The sequence below is a fragment of the Pholis gunnellus genome, assembly GCF_910591455.1.
Source record: "Pholis gunnellus genome assembly, chromosome: 1".
NCBI lineage: Eukaryota > Metazoa > Chordata > Actinopteri > Perciformes > Pholidae > Pholis > Pholis gunnellus.
Genome location: NC_136528.1, coordinates 5773392 through 5793813, shown reverse-complemented (window position 1 = coordinate 5793813; position 20422 = coordinate 5773392). Strand labels below are relative to the sequence as shown.

Sequence of the window (20422 nt, the reverse complement as noted above, 5' to 3'; positions counted from 1 at the left end):
CATGCTGTGTGTAGGTGTTTGTGTGTGTGTGTGTGTGTGTGTAAGTAGATGTAGAGGTCTAAGTGTGTGTGTGTGTAGGTGTGTGTATGTAGATGTTTGTGTGTGTGTAGGTAGGTGTAGAAGTGTAGGTGTATGTGTAGGTAGGTGTGTGTATGTAGGTGTGTGTGTGCGCGCTAACATGCACTAAAAACACGCACGCTGGCCGGCTATGTCAACAAATCAGGGAGAAGCTGTGATCACAGTTTCAGTCGAGGGAGAGAGACTTCATTCTCTGCTCAGGTACACATTACTCTCTATATCTTTACATAAATACGTATCAAATGTGCTATGTTGCTCCTTTAATGATACACAAAATGATACACACATTATTTTTAATGACTATCTTTTACTGAGCTGATACACGACTACGTCTATGTCAAAGTCTGCAGAAAACATTTCAGAGTGTGTGATTAAAGTTTGATTAAACATGATTAAAGTTATTCCATTAACATATTCAAACCCTGCACATCTGTGGAACCTGATGCTCTTTATGTGCTGTAACACAGGAAGTTCCTTTTCTCAGAGCAGTCGGCGAGCAACAAGCCGTCCGTGTCGTTCTTGGACAAAGCTCCGCAGTGCTGACGTACCGGGGGGCAGAGCGGCAGGTCGGGGAACAACAGGGTCGCCCCGTTCACCCACAGCCAATCACCGGCCAGGAAACGGAGGCCCGCCCACACCTGAGGACAGGAAACCACTCATGAACCTCCAAGAAGCATTTTTCACCCAAAATCCTCCATCATTATGAAACAGACGTCTATAAAAAGAACACAGAGCACCTGTACTGAATGTGAACCCACCTCCTCAGTGTCGGCCTCCTTCACCTTGGTCGTCACGTACTCGTGTTCTGTCCCGGGCTGCACGCTGACCAGCTCGTGCTGGCCGGATGAACCGAGGGCTCGGCAGTGCTCCAGCGCCTCCTCCCACGTCTTGTTCTCCTTCACCAGGACCAGGTTGTTCCTGAAGCAGACGACGGGAAACCGGTCGGAGCAGTTCCGGGTGGACATCGTTTTGTCCCGGGAGGAGATGGAGACGCAGTCGCCCCGGTCACTTGGCTCGTCTAATGACCAATTTCTGTACTCCGACAGCCCTGAGCTCCACTTCCATGTTCCCCCTGCAGAAAAACAGAAAGTGTTTACTGTTTGGATCAACGGTAGAAAGCTTTTTACTCCCTTCTACAGAATAAGTTGAATATAGGTTGAATCAAGGTTTTATGCTATGAGGGACGTTTAAGCGACTGGCTTGAGGTCATAAAGTGACTCGTTTAATCAGGGCTGTAATCTAGACCAAGACCAAGACCAGGTCCAGTCCGAGTGAAGACCAAGTCCAAAGGCCGTCGTAACCGAGTCCAGAGCAACCAGAGTCCTTTAACTTAATAGTTTTGAAGCCTAAAACTAAACAATGGTGTTCCTACGTGGAGCACGTGGTATTTGTGTGCGATACGAGGCCGATATTAAACGTATATGTTTACATTACGTAAAGACCCGCCCAGCTCTGCCTCCGATTCTCCTTCTTTGCAGAATTTGTTGGTTTACAGGTGGTTGGTGTAGATATCTTTATCCTCACAGATTCTGTGCCATTCTTAGAAAAGACCTCACCGCTGAACGACTCTCTGGACTGAATGCATCAGAGTTGTTCAGAAAAGCACGACAGGTTGGAATTGTGTTCACCTTCTCGGTGCAGTCCAGTCCAGACGGGAAAGTCCTGCTCGTTGTGAACTGAGTTCACGTCGTTGCCGCCTGAGAGAGATGCCAGATCCATGGACAGACTCTCGCAGTGCTGCTGGGCTTCAGACCACGTCTTCGACTGCGGCATGAACTTGAATCTATCACCGCCGCCCCCGGACTTTCGACAAATGAAGAAGAAATATTCTTCACAATCGGCGCCATAAAACCTTTCAAGAGAAATATTAAACACAATTACAAAGAGGAAGAACTTGATGCAGAAATACAATTAAAAGTTAAATATTTCATAGTGTTAACAGTTGACTGCATTTGTCATTTTAGGACCGTTCAATTGTTTTTGATTATTTAACTCGTACTACAAATCAGAATATTGAGAAGAATATAAAAATGTAAAACAAACGGGCAGTTCACTCTAAATTCTGAGATACCTTCCTCTTACCTGTAGTGCCATTTAGAAGAGCAGATTGTTTTGGTGTGTTGGAGATATTGGCCGTAAAAGATGTCTTCCTTCTCTCCACAATGGGACTGTACGTCTACAACTACATTTAAAAAAGCTCAACAGAAATGTCTCTTTCCAGAAATCATGACCCGGTTACTCGAGATAATCAGACTGTCGTCGTATTATATGGGAGAAAAGGCCGACGTCTCTGCGGCCGATACCTCCAACACTCCATCACAACTAAACTATTCAGATCCATAAATAGTACTACAGGTCAAGAATCTCCACGTCTATCTAACCTCTATCCTGGTGTGTCGCTGATAATTAGGTGGTGGTTGAGAAACGCTCTCTACAAAGCCTCTGCTGTAACTACTGCACTACACTGACTATGGAGAACTGTAAAACATCCAAACTATCCCTTTAAGTTGCTCTGAGCTCTCTCATTCATTGCATGCATTCATTTCTGTACGTCCTCCACCGCCACACATCAAAAACAGCAGATACAAATGTTTTAACGTTAAAGAATTGAGTTAGGCGGCTGCTTGAGAAGATTGATGAATGTAAAATATAATATACGATGTATAAGAACGGTCTCTCGTTACCATCTGCTCTTGTAAATGATGGCAGCACAGTCGTCTCTGCGGTGTGGCTCGTGTTCTGCCCAGCCATTTTGGTCTTTGATGTTTCCATTAGTCCACTTCCACTTCCAATTGTTGACTCTGTACAAACCAACCCAAGCGGGATATCTGTCCAGGTTTATTTGGTCTGCATCGGACGTCTTAAAGAAGGTGGCCAAGTCAGAGTACTGAGTCAAGCTATTCGGATAAAAAATAATAATAATAATTCAAACAGCTTTATATGCAAAGTGATCCGTCAGAGTACAAGTGATTGAGTGCAGATAGTCTTCCCCCCGCTGGCAGTGAGTTTCTTTGAATTACATGTATTGTATTCTACCAGGACGGACAAAGAGAGGTGCAGGAAAGTCACCTCAGTCACCTCAACAGCGTCATGTATACAGCGTATTAAACACTGGGAGCTACAGAGCGCTTTACTGCACAGCGACGGCCTCAATCTGCACTGCGAGAACTCGTTTGCCTCGAATGTAACAAACATTAATTTATATGATAAAAACTAAATCATACAAACAGTAGATACAAAGTATTGGACAAGTTTAAACTTTGACCTGATGATGGCGCTCAATTAAAAGTTAAATTAAAAGAGAATGTTGAAGAGTTCATCTGCCATCAGATTTGTTTCTTGAATGTCATTTGAGCTCATTTCTCTGATCCACATCTTAAACTGTTATATATGAACTTATTTATTTTATTAGCACTTTAACCCTCCTGTTAATGTGCAGGCTCAGTGCTGCTTCATACGTCTGCTCACATTTAATTACATTTTATGATCCCGTCAACAAATTCTAATGAAAAGGAAAGCCCACCTCCTGCAGAAGTTTTGAGCGCCGTGCCAGTTGTAGTGATCGTGGGTGTAAAAGTATTCTTTAACCACCACTGATCCCAGTCCACACACAGCACCGCAGAGGAGGAGGAGGAGGAGAAGGAAGGGTCCGGAGAAGCAGCTCTTCATCGTCATCGTCACAAATCTGTTGTAAAAAGAGCATAAAACATCTGTTTAACACCTCAGGCTGATTAAATACTGAAGCAGATTTGTGACTATTTGTGCTCATTTTTCACATGATTCAGGAAGAGCTTAAAAGACAGTAAACTCTGCGTCGTTGTGCTGTTACCGATCCCGGTGCTCGTCTCTTCGTGCTCAGTGAGAATGAGCCGGTGCTGCAGCTGAACATCTCACCACTTTGAGTTCCACGTATCAGAGCAGTCATTTGGCTATTTGACTAGCAGACACACTAAAAACAACTTTATCCACAAACCATTTGACTGTTGGCAAATGAAGCAGAGATTTACCTACAGACCTGAGAAGATATGGATATGTTTTGTCCACGAGACGCAGAGAAGCTGGAGAAAAAAAGAAAGAAAACTAAACTGCTGCATCATGGTGTTTGGAGTCACATGACGCCTTTAATGTGAGGACGTCCCCAACAATCAGGATATCCTCAACCAAGAATCATCAGGAAGTCTTAATGATAGTTAAAACAGTTCAAGCACTGCTCTAAAATGAGGCCATAGTTCTGTAGTTAGTCCACCACAGAGACATCAGAATCATTAGAATCCATTGTTCTTTGGTACGATGTGCGCTTTAGACGCGTTTAGATGAAATATCCTCAACTTTTCAGATAATGTCAAATCAATCAAGCAGCCAATCAAATCAGTTAAGAGGCGGGCTTAACTACTTCCTTCCTGTTTTGATGCCAGTAGCTGTGGTAGGAACGGACAATGGCAGATAAAAAGGTTGACCTCCTCAACTTAGGACGTAGTTCTTGACATGTTTTAAGTGTTTATTTTTATGATAATGTTGGTTTTAAACAAATTATAAATGGATAAATAATATTCATCAATAACGGAGAACAAACTTTGGGAATATCAAGTTTTATTACGCATTGATTTGAACTCTTTGATGCCTTTTTACACCTGCAATCACAGTGCGAATAAACTCTGAATTTCATCTGAAACAAGAAGAAGAAAACAGTATTTAGTAAGAAATATCTTCCGTCCGTCACATGAAGCAACTCGCTGAATTCAGAGCACTGTAACTAAAACCTTCAGATTAAAAGTTACTGACTTTTACTTATTTTAAGCGTGTTGCTGGTGAAAATGTTCCATATTCACAAACCGCAGCAGGAATCAATGCATCTGTAGTCTTTTGTTTACTTGAACTCATAAAGAATTACTAAATTAACTCCCTCAAATCAGGCTGATAGCATAAACGTAATGTGTCAATAAGAGCTGACGGTACAGGTTGTTGTGGTTCGTCTGGTTCGTTTCAGAATAAATGTACTCGTGTTCACCTGGGCGGGACATGCTCCTCTCCAGCTGCTTGAAGGATTCCCCCGTCAGCGTGCCGATCTCGTCCTTCAGCCGGCGGTGGCCGTCCAGCGTCAGGTGCCAGAAACACGACTTCCTCTTGCCGTCTCTGCACAGCTGGTTGCAGGTCTTGCGGAAGCTGCTATTGAAGCACAGGTTGTGTCGGATGGTGTTCTTCCAGCCATCTGGAGCCGTCTGGAAGAAGGGGAAGTGCTCTCTGGGGGATTTGGATATATTCCCGATTATTACCGAGAGATTGGAGGTTTAATCTTCACAGAAACCTGTTGACTGTGTGTTTGACCAGACTGTCAACACTCTGACCTGGTGAAGTTGTAAATCTGCTGGACTTTGAGGCTCCCAGTATGGCTGCTCTTGAGCGCTAAGGCGATGAGGATGCAGTAGTTCACAGGTGGACGAGGCCAGCATCCCGGCTTCAGGGTCTTACTGTCCTGGAAGCAGACAGAAATGAATTAAAAACCCAATTGTTGCTCGTTTTAAACATTTCATAGAGCACCCGGGAGAAAGCACGCAAACTGCACACTTTAGCTTAAATGAACAGAAATAAATATTCACTTCTAAAGGATATTTAAGGATCTTTAAATATCATTTAGATCTTATTTATAACATGGATTAAATAAACAACAATCAAAGTTACTACAAAGAACTGTCAATGTTGTGTTGATGTTGGCGCCCCCTGTGGACTAAGGTGGTAGTGTTTCACCAGAGTCCCTTCAGAAAACCTCTCATTGTACTGCAGCAGGGTCTGACAGTCTGCCCCTCTCAGCCCTGGTTCTGGTTCTTCCGTGCCTCCCTTCCCTCCAGCAATACGTCCTGGGTCTCCAGTCTCCAGCAGAGTGGTGTCGGTGTTGGCTCCCAGAGAGGAGAAGCTCTGCTCCTGGAGGAGGAGGAGGAGGAGGAGGAGGAGGAGGAGGAGGAGGAGGAGGAGGAGGAGGAGGAGGAGGAGGAGGAGGAGGAGGAGGAGGAGGAGGAGGTGGTGCTGCTGAGCTCTCCTCCTCCATCCGGAGCTCCTGGATCTGGGTCTGTCCACGGTGGACCGGTCTCTGCTGGAGGATCTGGGTCTGTCCACGGTGGACCGGTCTCTGCTGGAGTCTGAGCTGAAGGAGTTTCTGGTGAACCTGCATGATTTCATCTTGTTTCACCAGAATCCGACCTGGTGTCTCCGATGACGAGCTTTAAGAATAACTCTATAGAAATAGACCATCTTCTCTCTGATGGTCTCTTTACTGATGGAGGTCTGATAGAGGATCAGGACTAAACTGAGACTGGTTCAGGACCAGTTCAAAAGGTCCTCACAGTAACTTTAAAGTTAAAGTTTAGTTTTAAGTTTAACTCTCAAAAAGATGAACTGCTTCATCAGATTTCATTGACAGAGTTGGAAACATCAAACCAGGAAGAAGAGAACAGATAAAAACAGGAAGATAACTTCGTGATATAATTTAGAAAATAGGTTTTTATGGCCTTTAAAAAACAGGTGATGATAGAGTTCCCGACACCACACCGAAGGAACTGGATCAGAGTTCTCACCCGGAAATTCGGGGTTCTTCCCTTTCGTCTGTTCTTTGCTGGTCGACGACAGACATCTTCATTCTTGATCCCACAGTCAAAGACATTCACAACACACAAAACACAAACTGTCAGTGCAATGCATCCTGGGTTAATATTAGTAGTATAATCCTGGATTTTGTAAAAGCATGTTGTTACTTTACATTTTGAAAATGGAGATTAAATCCAGCTAAACTTTTTGAACTAGTATTAGACCCGGTATTATTATATGTGCTCTGTATTAGGAGCTTACATCTGAAGAAGAAATGACATAATGCATTACTATGGGAATGATATCAGACCAGGTTTGCTTTGTGATTGGATGTCAGGCAGGTGACCTACTTCACCTCAACCAATGAGCCCAAAAAGCATCGTTGCTTTCTTAATCAAAGACACACCTTCACCTGCCTGATTTGCATATTAAGACCCAATCACATTGAGACAAGAACTTATTCATACCAGTTCTAAATGCAAAAGCACAAGATCTTTTTCAGATTCACATCGTCTGTTGACGGTGCGGTTCCCGTGGCAGCTGTAAACGCAGTAATCGTACACAAAACCACCCGTATGAGATCGCGAGAGGAGGTCTCGGACCAAAGGTGTCGAAGTGAACCCCGAGTGCGGTTTGATTGCAGTGACCGACCCAGTTTCAGGAAGAGAACCAAAACACAAGTAAACGGCAGGTTAACACGAGTGGGAGAGGAATTAACTCTGGACTTCTGCTCCACATGCAGAATATGTCTAAATAAACAAGACATTTATAAAGTCATCCGGGATAAACTAGAGGAGAAGGGTTTGGTGTGCTCAGAAGATCGAGGCATCTTCTGAGCACATAGATCAGTGGAATAGTCTTCCACAGAAACCAAATGGAGACCCATCCATAGAAAAACTACGGAAAGCCGAAAGTGTCCACCTCTTGCAGTGACAGAGCCCAATAGCTATATCTACACTACGATGATTTAAAAAGACAATGAAGGCAAGCAAGGGGATTATATTATCAGGCAAAATACTCTTTAATTCTCTGAACATCACAGATCACATCTTAACACTTGCAGACACTTCCATTGCTTTGGTCTGGCTTAACTCTTGAGCGATTGGTTTCAGAACATTTTAGCTTACTGGCTTTATAAAAACAGAACAGTAATAAATACTGCTTTTAAAAAACGGCATAGAAAGCGTTTTTAAAGTCCCTAAGTAGAGCGGTAGAAAAGCGGAACTTTCTTGGTCAACAATGCAACTAAATGCTAAAACAACGCAATTCAAATTTCCATAAAAACATTTTTTTTATATATAAAACAGCTCTATAACTCTACTAGAGGTCTAACATTAAGGGGACCTTCAAGACAGGTTGCACCACTGTGAACGTGGGCCTGATGTCGGCAGAGAAGACTAGACCATGTCGTCAGTGGAGCAGAGTGATTCTGATGTCTGCAGAGAAGACTGTACCATGTCGTCAGTAGAGCAGAGTGATGGTGATGTCTGCAGAAAAGACTGCACCATGTCGTCAGAAAACTGTACCATGTTGTCAGTGGAGCAGAGTGATTCTGATGTTTGCAGAGAAGACTGTACCATGTAGTCAGTGGGGCAAAGTGATGCTAATGTCTGCAGAAAAGACTGTACCATGTAGTCAGGGGAGGGTCTCTGGGTCTCTGCAGGGTTCAGCTGAGCCGTCTGGATTTCAGGTTTGCAGACTTCCTGTTGATCTGGTGTGTTTTTTCTGGACGGGATCGGGCAGACGATGTTGGGATCCACCAACAGCCACAGGCTTGGCTTCACAAAGGTGTCTGAAGGACGGGAGTGTATACAAAGCAGACATTCAAGGTGCTGCAACAGGTGCAACCGTGTAATTTGTTTGGCAACATTTTTAAAGTTTCAGGCAATATAAGACGGGAAAAGTGCTGTGACATTTGGGTTAAAAGCTCAGGAAAAAGCTAAAAAAAAGTTAACCTTGATTCGTCAAAATGAAAAATTAGGTCGACCCAACTAGAACTACGACGTCATGGTTGTATGTCTCCACCAACCAGTACAGTTGCAGTTTACATCCATGTCTGTCCAAAATATCATCACTTCAGCATTTTATCTTGTTAGACGTTTGTGTAAAATTGTCAAACAACAAAAAAAACATTTGATGGTGGAGTTCCTTTACAGACGAACATGAAGTCATGTGACCGCGGTGGAGTTCCTTTATAGACTAACGTGAAGTCATGTGACCGCGGTGGAGTTCCTTTATAGACTAACGTGAAGTCATGTGACCGCGGTGGAGTTCCTTTATAGACCAACGTGAAGTCATGTGACTGTGGTGGAGTTCCTTCATAGACTAAAGTGAAGTCATGTGACTGTGGTGGAGTTCCTTTATAGACCAACGTGAAGTCATGTGACCGCGGTGGAGTTGCTTTATAGACTGTTAGCTTTTAATGCTACACTTCAAACATCATAAAAGTGGAGTTCATTAGTTAAGATTATCTTGATGAACAAAACGTGTAAGAACCATAAACGTTTGTTTGTCAGAGATTATTTCTGTAATACTCATAAAATCCACTGGTACAATCCTATTGGCTGTTATTGGAGGGAACCAGTGACGATAACTTCCTGTTGGACTACATAAACACATCATTCCTGCAGCATGGAAACAAGGTAAATCCTGGATCAGCTCACCTGAAGTTTCATCGTAAAAAGTGGTTTCCTCTTTTCCTCTTGAGGCTCTGTCAGAAGGCCTCTGGACCAAGTATTGTTCGTCATCTGTCATCAGTGATAGATTAAAACACACAACATTGTTCACTTTTAAATCAGCTGATTTGCCTTCCAGACATCTTTAACGATAATCTGTGTTTTAACTTTAACATCAACTACATCCACAACATTTAATGGGAGTGAATAACAATCATCCTTTGACCTCCAGTGAAGCCAGAACAAACCAGTCACCGTGGTAGAACTGGTCGGTGGTAGTGGCCAGTTTCAGCTCCTTGTCCATGTCCCAGTCTGTCAGGCCCACAGTGCCGTGCAGGTGGGAGAGAAGGCCTTTGGTTTTCAGATGGAAGGTCATCGTTGGATGCTCTCCGGTTCACTGAAAAGCAGCCTGATTGAACTCAATCACACCTAAAGAGTTTCATCCTGCAGCTGTATTTGAATCAAATAAATCTGACTGTTTCAAACACTTAATGTGATAATAACTCTGAATTTGAATCAACTGGAGCAAACTTGCACCCGATTGATTAAATAAATCCACCTGCTGTGAACAATGTTTCCTCTTTTATTGAAAAACTCTATTTACAAGCTTTGTATTTCATCAGCCTCTACTGTCTGAAAAGTTCACAAAACCTGTCACACAAGAGTACAACATTTACCTCTGACTTATAGTACAGTACAAAGTACAACATTTATCTCTGAGATGTAGTACTGTAAAAAGTACAATATTTACCTCTGAGATGTAGTACAGTAAAAAGTATAATATGTACCTCTGAGATGTAGTACAGTAAAAAGTACAATATTTACCTCTGAGATATAGTACAGTAAAAAGTAGAATATTTACCTCTGCGATGTAGTATAGTAAAAAGTACGATATTTACCTCTGAGATGTAGTACAGTAAAAAGTACATTATTTACCTCTGAGATGTAGTGGAGTAAAGCCACCTCTATACCGCCCCCTAGCGACTGTGTCAGAGTGATATCTGGCCAATCCAAAGACGAAGATTGTAACCGCCCACCTACTGTCAAAAACTTTAAAAAAGATACTGGCGAGGATCAGGTGAAAGATTCGCGAGCAGAATAGCAGTCCCTCACTAAAGGAGGAGCCCTCGCGCTCAAAGCATGGTTTTTAGCTCACAGGCTCTAATTTAGCACGCGCAAGCAGAGATATTGTGATGCGAAAGCGCTTGCTAAAGTAATATACATGTGCTGCTGTTTGATTTGCACACGCTGGACTTCTACACAAGCGTGTTTCATATTCCCTCTTTTATTAACCGTCACGGTCTCTGAACATAGGAGACATACTGGTTTTAAACTGCCCATGTGAAGAATTAACATATAAGAGTAAAGATTCTGCTCGCTGACCACTTCTTTCTTTTGGGAGAACATGTGTGAAATAACTTCTGACTCACGTAATTCTCCTCCTCTTTGTCCTCTTTCCCCGTCTTTCTCTTTGGTGAATACAACTTTTCGGAATACAGATATTTGATTGGCTGAGCCGCATCGCTTGAAGTGAATTACAACGCATGTAATTGGTCCAATTGGTCGGCGTGTTTCCGGGACCGCGAAACGAGTACCGTCAAGGCTGGAAAAGCTGCGCAGGTTAAAACAGAAACGCCCCGTCAAAATCCTACAAGTCTGCTGGACGCCGGTTTCAGAATATTGAAGAAACAAAAGAAGAAAGGTTGTGAGGGAGGAAATAAATAAAACATATTTGTTAAAGGGATAGTTTACGATTTGGGGAATAGGTCAACATTTTTTCACTTTCTTGAGAGTTAGATGAGAAGATAAATAATAATAAATATAGTAATAATTCAGCTAACAACCGTCTCAGAATAACACGTTATATCTGGTTTGGTTCTGGTTTTGCCTCAGGATGAATTATATTTCATTTAGGGACATCGGGGTCAACATTTAAATTTGTCCAAAACTAATGACCTCACCTTTATTTTATGTTTAGTGCAAATGGAAACTTTTAGTATGCTAACATGCTAAACTAAGATGGTGAACAATAAACCTGCTAAACATCAGCATTGTCGCTGTTAGCATTCTGACATTAGCATTAGCTAAGAGCCCCACTCAACACAGCCTTTAACATTCACAACACACTGTTTCTGAAACACCGTCATATTTGTTTGTACTTTTTGCAATATGTTTTACCTGATGTAAGTGTTCCGCTCACTCTTTCCTATCAACAATCAATTAATAAACTTAATTAAAGTCTTACTCATGTCGTGTATATAGCAAGGCGGATGAAACATGAGAATTGACTTCAGTATTTGTTGTTATTTGATAACTGACACTAACAAATAAAACTATTTATTTAGAGGAAAGTAAAAGTAGAATCCACATTGAACGCTTTCCTCCTGAAGCTTCTCTGACTTTCATCGGTCACAAACACGTCAAAAGTTTTAAAGTCTTCCAGACCTGCATCAGTGCAGTTTAGTCTTATTTATTTCTTTCATCACATTTACAGAACACATTCCACAAGTAAGAAACAGATCAAAACAGAAACAGATCAATTATTTTTCTTTTTTTACAGCATGAGTAAAACAAAATCATAGAGTCATATCTTTAAATATCTATATATCTTTGTATAGTTTAAACATTAAGTCGGTCGTATACTCATTCCAGCACGTTCATTTACACAAACTCAGGGACGGGGAGGACGGGGAGCTGCTGCTTTTATTAATATCTAACAACGATCTAGTTAAGACAGCAGGTGGGGGCTCACTTCACTCGGTAGTTTTTTGTCTATTTTCTTTTTTTGGGGGGGGGGGGACCACAGTAATGACCAGACATGTTGACAAAAAGAAGCACTAAAACAGAAATAAATACAGGTTATATAGAAGCTGAGACTGAAGATGAGCAGCGGAATGTTGTCATGCGGTCGTGTTAAGTTTCTGATTTGGGACGTTTCTTTTTACCGATTTTGGTCAAAAAAAAAAAAGCATCCAGCACGCTGCAGCTTTACTTGTTGCAGAAAGATTGGCGGTTTGTTTGCTGCGCTGGGAGTAAATTGCAAATTCTTCTTCTTGTGTTTTGTCAGCTGAGGTGTGGAGTAAACACGCCGAGCGTCAGAGAGTTTAGACAATCACAGGCGAGCGTTTGGAAGTCAAATGAGTCGCCTCCTGATTAAAACAAGCAGCCACCACCTCTGTGTTGAACTCATCGTGACTCTTTCTCCAGCTTAAAAACTCCGTATTTAAGTAGATTATGTGTTTTGCTTTGTAAACAATAACGAGCCTGAACAGAACTCACGTCGCAGCAGGAAATTCGGGGGCTAACAAAAAACCTAATTTACACCTGCGAGTGAAGAATGCTGAAGATTTAGCATCAAACCGTCAGAATGTTTGACATCGAGGCGAGACTGGAGACACCGCTCAAGACATGAATGAAATGATGTCGGGAGGAAGGAGAAAGGAGGAAGAGGAGGAAGAGGAGGCTCAGAAGATGGGGATGTAGTTGTCGATCTTGGCGCGGTGCCGCTGGGCGATGCACTCGGCGATCCACACGATGTTCCTGCACTCCTGCTCCTTCAGCTTGACGTAGGCGTAGAAGACGCTGAAGTGGAACTGGTTGAGGAAGGCCAGCTTGTTCAGCTTCACCTGTGAGGAGGAGGAAGAGGAGGAGGATGAGTGTGCAAACACCACAAAGCTGCACTCCTAACGTCGGCCTACATTAACTTATTGCAGATTTATAGACTCTCTAAATACAAAGCAACAATATCACAAACAATCAAGTTAAATCACTGTTGGAACCTAAAGTGAGACTGTGATCATCACGAGAGAAACAACAGTGTGCATCGGATATAAATGCCTTCCCCGGAGCTCCTTAAATCTATCTTTCAATGAATTAGTCTCGGACTTTGTCTCCATGTTTCTAGTGGAGAACAAAGGAAAGAGAGCGAAGTTTAACCCTCCGTTCATTCTCCCCCTCTGTGATAAAAATCATCACGAGAAGAAACAAACATTGCTGTGAGATCAATTATATCGACATTCAAGCCGCCTTCCAAATCTCATACTTTTTTATTTGTACTTTTCAGTCCGCACTGCAGCTGCCCTTGCAAAGTACGAACTGTTGCATGCAGTATGCATTCAATTAGGACACACTACTTCCTCATAACATGGCCTTTTGAACTTCAAACCCTGTTGCTCATATATATATATATATATATATATATATATATATATATATATATATATATATATATATATATATATATACATACACACAGTGCATATATATATATATCTGCTGTGCAAAGGATTGTGGGTCAGAATAGCCAGAAAATCGTGCTGCTTGTGTGCTGTAAAATGCGACCGAATGCAGTAGAACGTCCTGGTAGTTCTGGCATGCTGCGCTTGACGTACTATGTATGGGGGCATCCTAAATCTTTTTGTGGCTAGGATGTGTGTTGATACGCACAGCTACAGTGAGCGAGGACAGAGAAGGTTAGAAAGCAACACAAAGGTTGCATATTGAAGGACAGTCTGTTAACACAAACAGCTGCTAACGTGGAATTAAAACTTGATCACACAACACACTAAATGATGCTTTTGGAAACGTTTCCAGAGGATAATAAAGCTATGACGCAGCCGTGTTCATCAGGTGTAAGAGCGTGCGTCACCTCGTGCTCAAAGAAACGGTCCTCCAGCGTTTTGTCGCCCGGGTTGCTGCCGGCTCCTTCAAACAGCAGCTTGTACTCCTGAAGAACACGAGACAACGTTCAGACACATTGACAGTGATGGTGATCAGTAACGAGACTCCACATAAACGACCGAGAACTTACTGGATAGAAATCAGCGACAATCTTGACCTGATCGTAGTCATCCGCCCGGGCCAGCTGAGCAAGGCCTTCTGGGTAAAGCTTGCCGCAGTGGGGGAAGAGCTTGGCTCGGTCCTCCTTGGACAGCTCGGTGCCGAACGAGTTGATGGTGATGATGAAGGCTCTCCTGTCGGCCTCGAACTGCAGCGGAGACGGGAAGGTGAGTGGAGGAAGTACAAGAGACCGACTTCCACCCACAGACGGAAACACTGAGCGTGTTCATACGATGTTAATTTTTTACCGTTTAACCCACCGTAAGAGTTCTGACTGATTTATGCTCAGTTAAAAGAAATTCTGTAAAAAAACATTACATTGTGAGCTCCTTAGTGAAACTATGAAGTCATGATTGATTCATCTGAGACAAACAGTCATGTGACAACAAGAGGAGAAACTTTGACTGAACTTCAGGAAGTGAACACAGAGAGGAGAGGAGAGGAGAGGAGTATAGTTATATCTCAATACAAACAACATGTGGAGCCTCCATTTATTTTTTCTAACATTGGACACAAATGTTGGATGTATAGATTCCATTGTTTGCCAATTTATGTATGATTTTCTTTATGATTGATGTCATTGTAACTGTGTTATTCTGCACTAAAGACATGTTGTAGTTCTCTCTACTTCTAGTCATGATGGCTCTGTTTCATAGGAGGAGCAGGACTTTATATCACAGTGAAGATCAAGACCACAGAGAGGAACATGTGACAGGAGACGGCTTGGGGTTCCCGTTTAGAGCTTTGAGGGGGCGTAGCTACGGATCTGCTCCGTAGCTTCTATGCATTTCAGATTGTGAATCGTCCTCCACCAGCTGAGTGTGTTTATCTTGTATTTTAAACAGACACTCACCTCCAGAATAGGACACATGGTGTCAGCCGTGGTTCCTCCGAGGTTGGAGCAGAACTTGTAGAAACCCTCCAGGTAAGCCTGAGAGGAGACGGTTCACAACGTTCATTTAGTCAAACAATAAACACACAAATCATGGCAGCTCTTTAAAATGTATTATCAAAGTAGAACTTGTATTTCAATTTATGTTTTCTTGCAATTTACATAACTGTCAATATCAACTAAATATATTCAATTGTTGGAATCTTGTATTATGTATAGAGGTCTTATAATTTAAATCTGCCTATTGTCTTATTTTCTCTTCATTAAATGTATCCTGTTTCTTTAAGCACTCACATTAAGGAGTATGTTAATCATTAATATGATCATGAACTATAAAACGCTTTACCTTGTAAAGTGTGTTACGAATTATTTCAATGTTCATCTCGTCCAAGTCCTGTTCAGATATGCAGTCCTGGAAGAATGCCGCTGAAAAGAAAAGAAAGCCAAAACTTAAAGCTTTGGCGCCAGCTGCTGTTCTGCAGGAGATATTACCAGATATCAATATTTCAGTTTTCACACACCAGACTCCATTCACACAAACAGCAATTCTACCTGGCAACACACCGGAGTACACATAAGATACAAACCCACTCCAAAAAAATCGGTTATTTCCAAACTCAGCACAGCTAACGCTGACTCAGCAACGTTGACATTATTCATAACCGTATTATCATAACCAGCTTAAAACATATGCTTTTTGCTAACGACAGAGTACACACCCAGGGGCGTGTCCACCAGGATGGCGTTGTAGAGCTCGGCGGGGGTCTGGGCGATGTTGACCGCCTCCATCTGCTCGAAGCTGCCCAGCGGGTGACACTTGGGCACCAGCTCGGAGATGGCCCGCTGGTGGAGGGTGCCGGTGATCAGCAGGATGACGTTATCGATCATGTAGCTGTACCTGAACACACAACGTGGGAGGAGGAAAAAAAGAGAAGCCACGTTCATCTCTGTGGTTTTTATCTGGCGGCAGATTCTCCATAAACGGCTGTAAACTCTGGAACATTACCAACAGATATAAAGTCCTTCACAACAACGGTTTGGTGCTGGATAAAAGCAAAGCAGAGCTGAACCCATGTGTACTGTAAACCAAGGAGTATTGGTGTAAATGTATTTCTGTATTGTGGTATGTTTGCTGTGTATTTGTAGTGTATCGTTGTTTTATGATACAGAAGGCTGTATATTTGAATTACACTTTACATGGACAACAATGGACAAAGGTTAGAAATCAGCTATAAACTCAGTTTTCTGCTCTGTGTTGTAAACACTGAATGTTACATTAAATTGTCCCTATCAAATAAAATAAAGTCCTTTAAATTCAATATATAAAATGATCATACAGGTTTATAAATAGTTCATACAATATAACGTACTTTACAACTGTTCTTTAAGCTTAAATAAACATTTTACATTTATATACAGTTGATTTTAGTACAGAATAAAAAAGACAACCCACATCTAAAGCCTTAAAATATGACTAAATGTGCTAAAATGATTTTAATATAGCCCATTTATTCATAGTTTAGTCGGGGAAGGGCCCCGAGTTTAACGTAATTTACAATAAGGAATACTTAAAGTAACGGTATCTTGAGTCCTTATTTTAACCTTAAATGAATTATAACAGCTATTATCATCCTGTTTGTCCTCAACCCTTCTATCAAATCTGTACACTGAACAGTTAGCTGACATTTATATTACAATGTGAGGTGTTAACCTACTAAGAACATGTTGACACCTTTATCTCAGCGTCATTATAACGGAGTTAGAGACGGGGACCACTTTGTCCCTGCTGGTGCATTCAGGGACAACAGCATTTATTTGAATGGTGTTTATGTTTGCTTTATTTCCCCCAACGTCAGAACTCATCAATGGATTTCTTTACAGCATCAGTTCTCAGATGTCAGAGCACACTTGAATGCACCATTGAGTTTCTAAAGCAGCAGGTGTAGTACCACAAGATAAGAACGGGGACAGAATAATCATTCTTATGCAAACCAACTGGGAAATTAATGATATGTTTTATAAAATAACATAATGTAATGATTTGTAGTCAACGAGCACTTTATTGAGGCTTTATTTAAATTGACAGTCAAAGGTGGTTGTGTGGAAACGTTCTGCATCGACTCTCAGGCTGAATTTTAGGGAAATGTATTTAAAGTGTAAGACATTTATTATATGATGTAATGGTGCGGTCTTAAAGATAATAACACCTGCGCATGCAAACATCACTGACAAGCAACTTACAACTCAATAAAATCGTGTAAAAATCTATTTACTGCAACTTCATAGCTACGTAAGAGAACGTTAACGTGTAATAAGTTGTTTTAACACGACGGCTTTTTGCTTACGTGATGAAGTCCATGAAGCTGGCCAGCGGCTCGTACGACTGGTTCCTCATGTGGCGAAACTCCACCACCATCTTCTCCTTCAGCTTGTCGTCGATGACGGACACGGTGAGAGGAGACGCCTCGTTGGCCAGGAAGCTGCCATAGTCGGTGCTCTGCAGGTGGAGCTTCAGATCTGCAGGAGAGACGCACGCCGATCAGAACAGTGTGGGAGGAACCGAAAGCCAAGCTGCAAGACGAGTAGCGAATCCTGGAACGTTCCTAATCATCAACAAACTCTGGTGTCTCAGAACATGACTCAGCAGAACAAACCACTTTATCTACAGCTGATTTCATACATATGATGCACACTTTATATTGCTGCTGACATTCTCCAAAGCATTGCAATCGGTTTAAGGATGATTTTAATCTCTTTGCACCAGATTTATGACGTCCACTTCACTTGTTCACAGCTAACACCACGGTTAGCCTGGTGAGGACATGACAGACACGAACTACCTCCAGGTCTACTTCCACACTTCTGCATTTTCATTTTAAAACGCAAACTTTTTTGCTACCGTTACGTCTAGAAACCCCACTGGGGGCCGATCCAGGCGCTATAACGGAGACATTTCAAACTACAACGGCTTTAGCAGCTCGATTCAAAGCTCCAGGGTTCTGTTTGAGTCCAAGCATAAACAGAGACATTTGAAAACGCTTCTTGATTGTTTTCATCAGTTTTGCAGCGTCCAACAACATCAGCCTCAACTACAAGTAGTTCATTTCAACATCGTTATTGAGTATTGATGACTTTGTTGTCTACGAGCAGCTGTTAAACAGTTAAGACAGCAACAGCTTTCCACATGTGGATGCTAGAGTTCTTCCTCTAACCTCCAGGCAGCCAATGCTTTTAATTTCACCACAATATGAAATGCAATTTGTAGAACTATCACAGTGAACATTATCGTTTTGTGGTACGGCATGCTTGTATGAATCTGCATGATAACTGCAACAATACTACAAATACCTGCAGAACTCTTGAGCTCTTCACTGGCACCACTCTGGTCCACTTTACCTTTATACTTCCTCTACTTCCTGTTTACATGCAGGAACTTTATCCAGTCTCCACTACAGTTTATTCATTATCACTACTGTACACCAGTTTACCACAGTATTACATTTAATAGGTTACATTGTATATTCTAACACTATTTATATTATCATATGCTTAATATCTCGATTCTCGTTTACATTTGTGTTTTTCTTTTATACATTTTGAAGGATTTTGTTGGAGGGAGCGTGAGAACAAGACTGTCGTGTATTTGACAAATACTGACGTGAAGCTTTAAATACTTTATGTAATTTTAAGAAAACTAAAATTTAAGAGGATGTCCATTCTGATTAATAATCTTAATTTCCATGATTGATGCTGTGCAGTAATTAATAAAGCACAAAAGTAAACGATTATTTTATAAATATTGCTTGAAGATGGTCCACAGCATTGCAGTGGTGGAAAGTAATCAAGTACATTTACTCAATAACTGTACAATTCTGCCATACTTGTACTTGACTTGAATATTTGCATTTTATTCTACGATCTAGTTGTACTTCACTACATTGAATGGTTGCTTTAGTCAGTTTGCAGATTGTTAAATAAAATATAAATGTAATGTTATAAGATAATCTACCCAGCAGTATGTAAAGTACTTTAAATACGCTACACCTTTACCAGCTGCAGCATGAAAGTGATGAACACATGAAAGCATCAATAATTATAACACGATATGCTTCTGAAGTGTGCATAATGTGCATAATGAGTACTTTTACCTTTGGTACTTAAGAGTATATTTTGATGCCGATATTACTTTTGTACTTTGACTTAATACTATATTTAATTACTATGCTATAGTTCTACAAGAAGAGTTCTATGAAGTTATACTGATGTTAGCCAGAAAACAGTCACAAGCTGTGTGTTTAAGCCTTAATAATAATAATAAAAATAATAATAACTTTATTTATATAGCACTTTTAAAAACAGAGTTTACAAAGTGCTTTAACAGACGAAGCAGCAAAAACAAGACAATAATAACAATAACAGAAAGCTCAGTGAGACAGTCAATACAAATAAAATAATAAATAAATAAACAATAAAGTATGTGTATATATATATATATATATATATATATATATATATATATATATATATATATATATATATATATTTATATTCAGTAAAATCATTTTGTAAAATCAACAAATAAAGTTTTAAAACAGAAAAGCAACGTATATTTCTATATATAATAGATTAATGACCATAATAAACTGAGTGTCAGTGCTATAGAGCTAGCTGACGTTACATAGTTATACTATTTGGTAACAAACTGCAGTATTTAACGTAATAGTGAAAATCTCTTCCAACGTTAATTTCACTTCCTCTGAAAAAAGCCCACTGTTGCATTTAGCTTATGTTAGCATTACGTTAGCTACCTAGCTAGCTAGGATTTAGAGGATATCAAGCTTTAGAAAACAGATCTCGCGTACTATTTGACATGTGATCGCTTACTGCCGATGTGAAGCTTAATGACTAGCACTTAGTGACAATAATACCAAGTAGAATGTTGATTAATGTGTGATTATAAGCAGCTAACTAGATCTCAGACTGACAGCTAACGGTTAGCTTGAATTAGTCCGGAGCAGGCTAGCTGTTAGCCGTTAGCTAACATCCGTTTTTAACTCACCTTCCAGAGTCTCACACTGAACGAGGTTTAAATAATCCGCTTGGGACAATATTCCCGCTTTGAACCCTCTGACCAGCCCCTCCAGGTAGCCGTTATCAACGTTGAAGTATAGCTCGGAGAAAGGCATCCTGGCTGACCTCAGATCCGTCTCTGCTACTAGAACCGTCCGTCCGGCTGTTTAGCGTTAGCATCAGCTGACTTAGCATCAGCTGACTGAACCACGTGACCATCATCTGACCTGTCATTTGCTCGTGTGTGCGCGCGCTCGTGTATGTATGTGTCTGGGCGTGTGAGCACAGT

General features: G+C 41.3%; 2 protein-coding genes across 2 annotated transcripts; both read right to left on the bottom strand.

Annotated features, from left to right (window-relative positions):
- Nucleotides 1-527: 527 nt before the first annotated feature.
- Nucleotides 528-9708, bottom strand: foxr1 (forkhead box R1; the record flags this gene model as incomplete). The annotated part of the gene is made up of 10 exons (XM_079160440.1): nt 528-716; nt 837-1150; nt 1707-1930; nt 2763-2975; nt 5077-5319; nt 5424-5551; nt 6648-6710; nt 8286-8449; nt 9321-9404; nt 9588-9708. 10 exons carry the CDS (start codon nt 9706-9708, stop codon nt 528-530), a joined length of 1743 nt encoding a protein of 580 aa, XP_079016566.1.
- Nucleotides 9709-11786: 2078 nt separating this feature from the next.
- Nucleotides 11787-20287, bottom strand: LOC306706627 (V-type proton ATPase subunit d 1). Its single transcript, XM_079173771.1, has 8 exons — nt 20123-20287; nt 17409-17580; nt 15783-15961; nt 15410-15489; nt 15025-15102; nt 14143-14319; nt 13981-14058; nt 11787-12958 (listed from the first exon to the last, which is right to left on the bottom strand). Exons 1-8 carry the CDS (start codon nt 20247-20249, stop codon nt 12797-12799), a joined length of 1053 nt encoding a protein of 350 aa, XP_079029897.1. The 5' UTR covers nt 20250-20287; the 3' UTR covers nt 11787-12796.
- Between the last annotated feature and the right edge of the window lie 135 nt (nt 20288-20422).

Excerpts from the sequence above, each read along its gene's own strand:
- LOC306706627 (XM_079173771.1), bottom strand. The coding sequence starts at position 20,249 with ATGCCTTTCTCCGAGCTATACTTCAACGTTGATAACGGCTACCTGGAG. Across the intron at positions 17,581-20,122 it reads TCAGTGTGAGACTCTGGAAG|ATCTGAAGCTCCACCTGCAG; the intron begins GTGAGTTAAAAA and ends TCTCTCCTGCAG. Across the intron at positions 14,320-15,024 it reads CCATGTGTCCTATTCTGGAG|TTCGAGGCCGACAGGAGAGC; the intron begins GTGAGTGTCTGT and ends TCTCCGCTGCAG.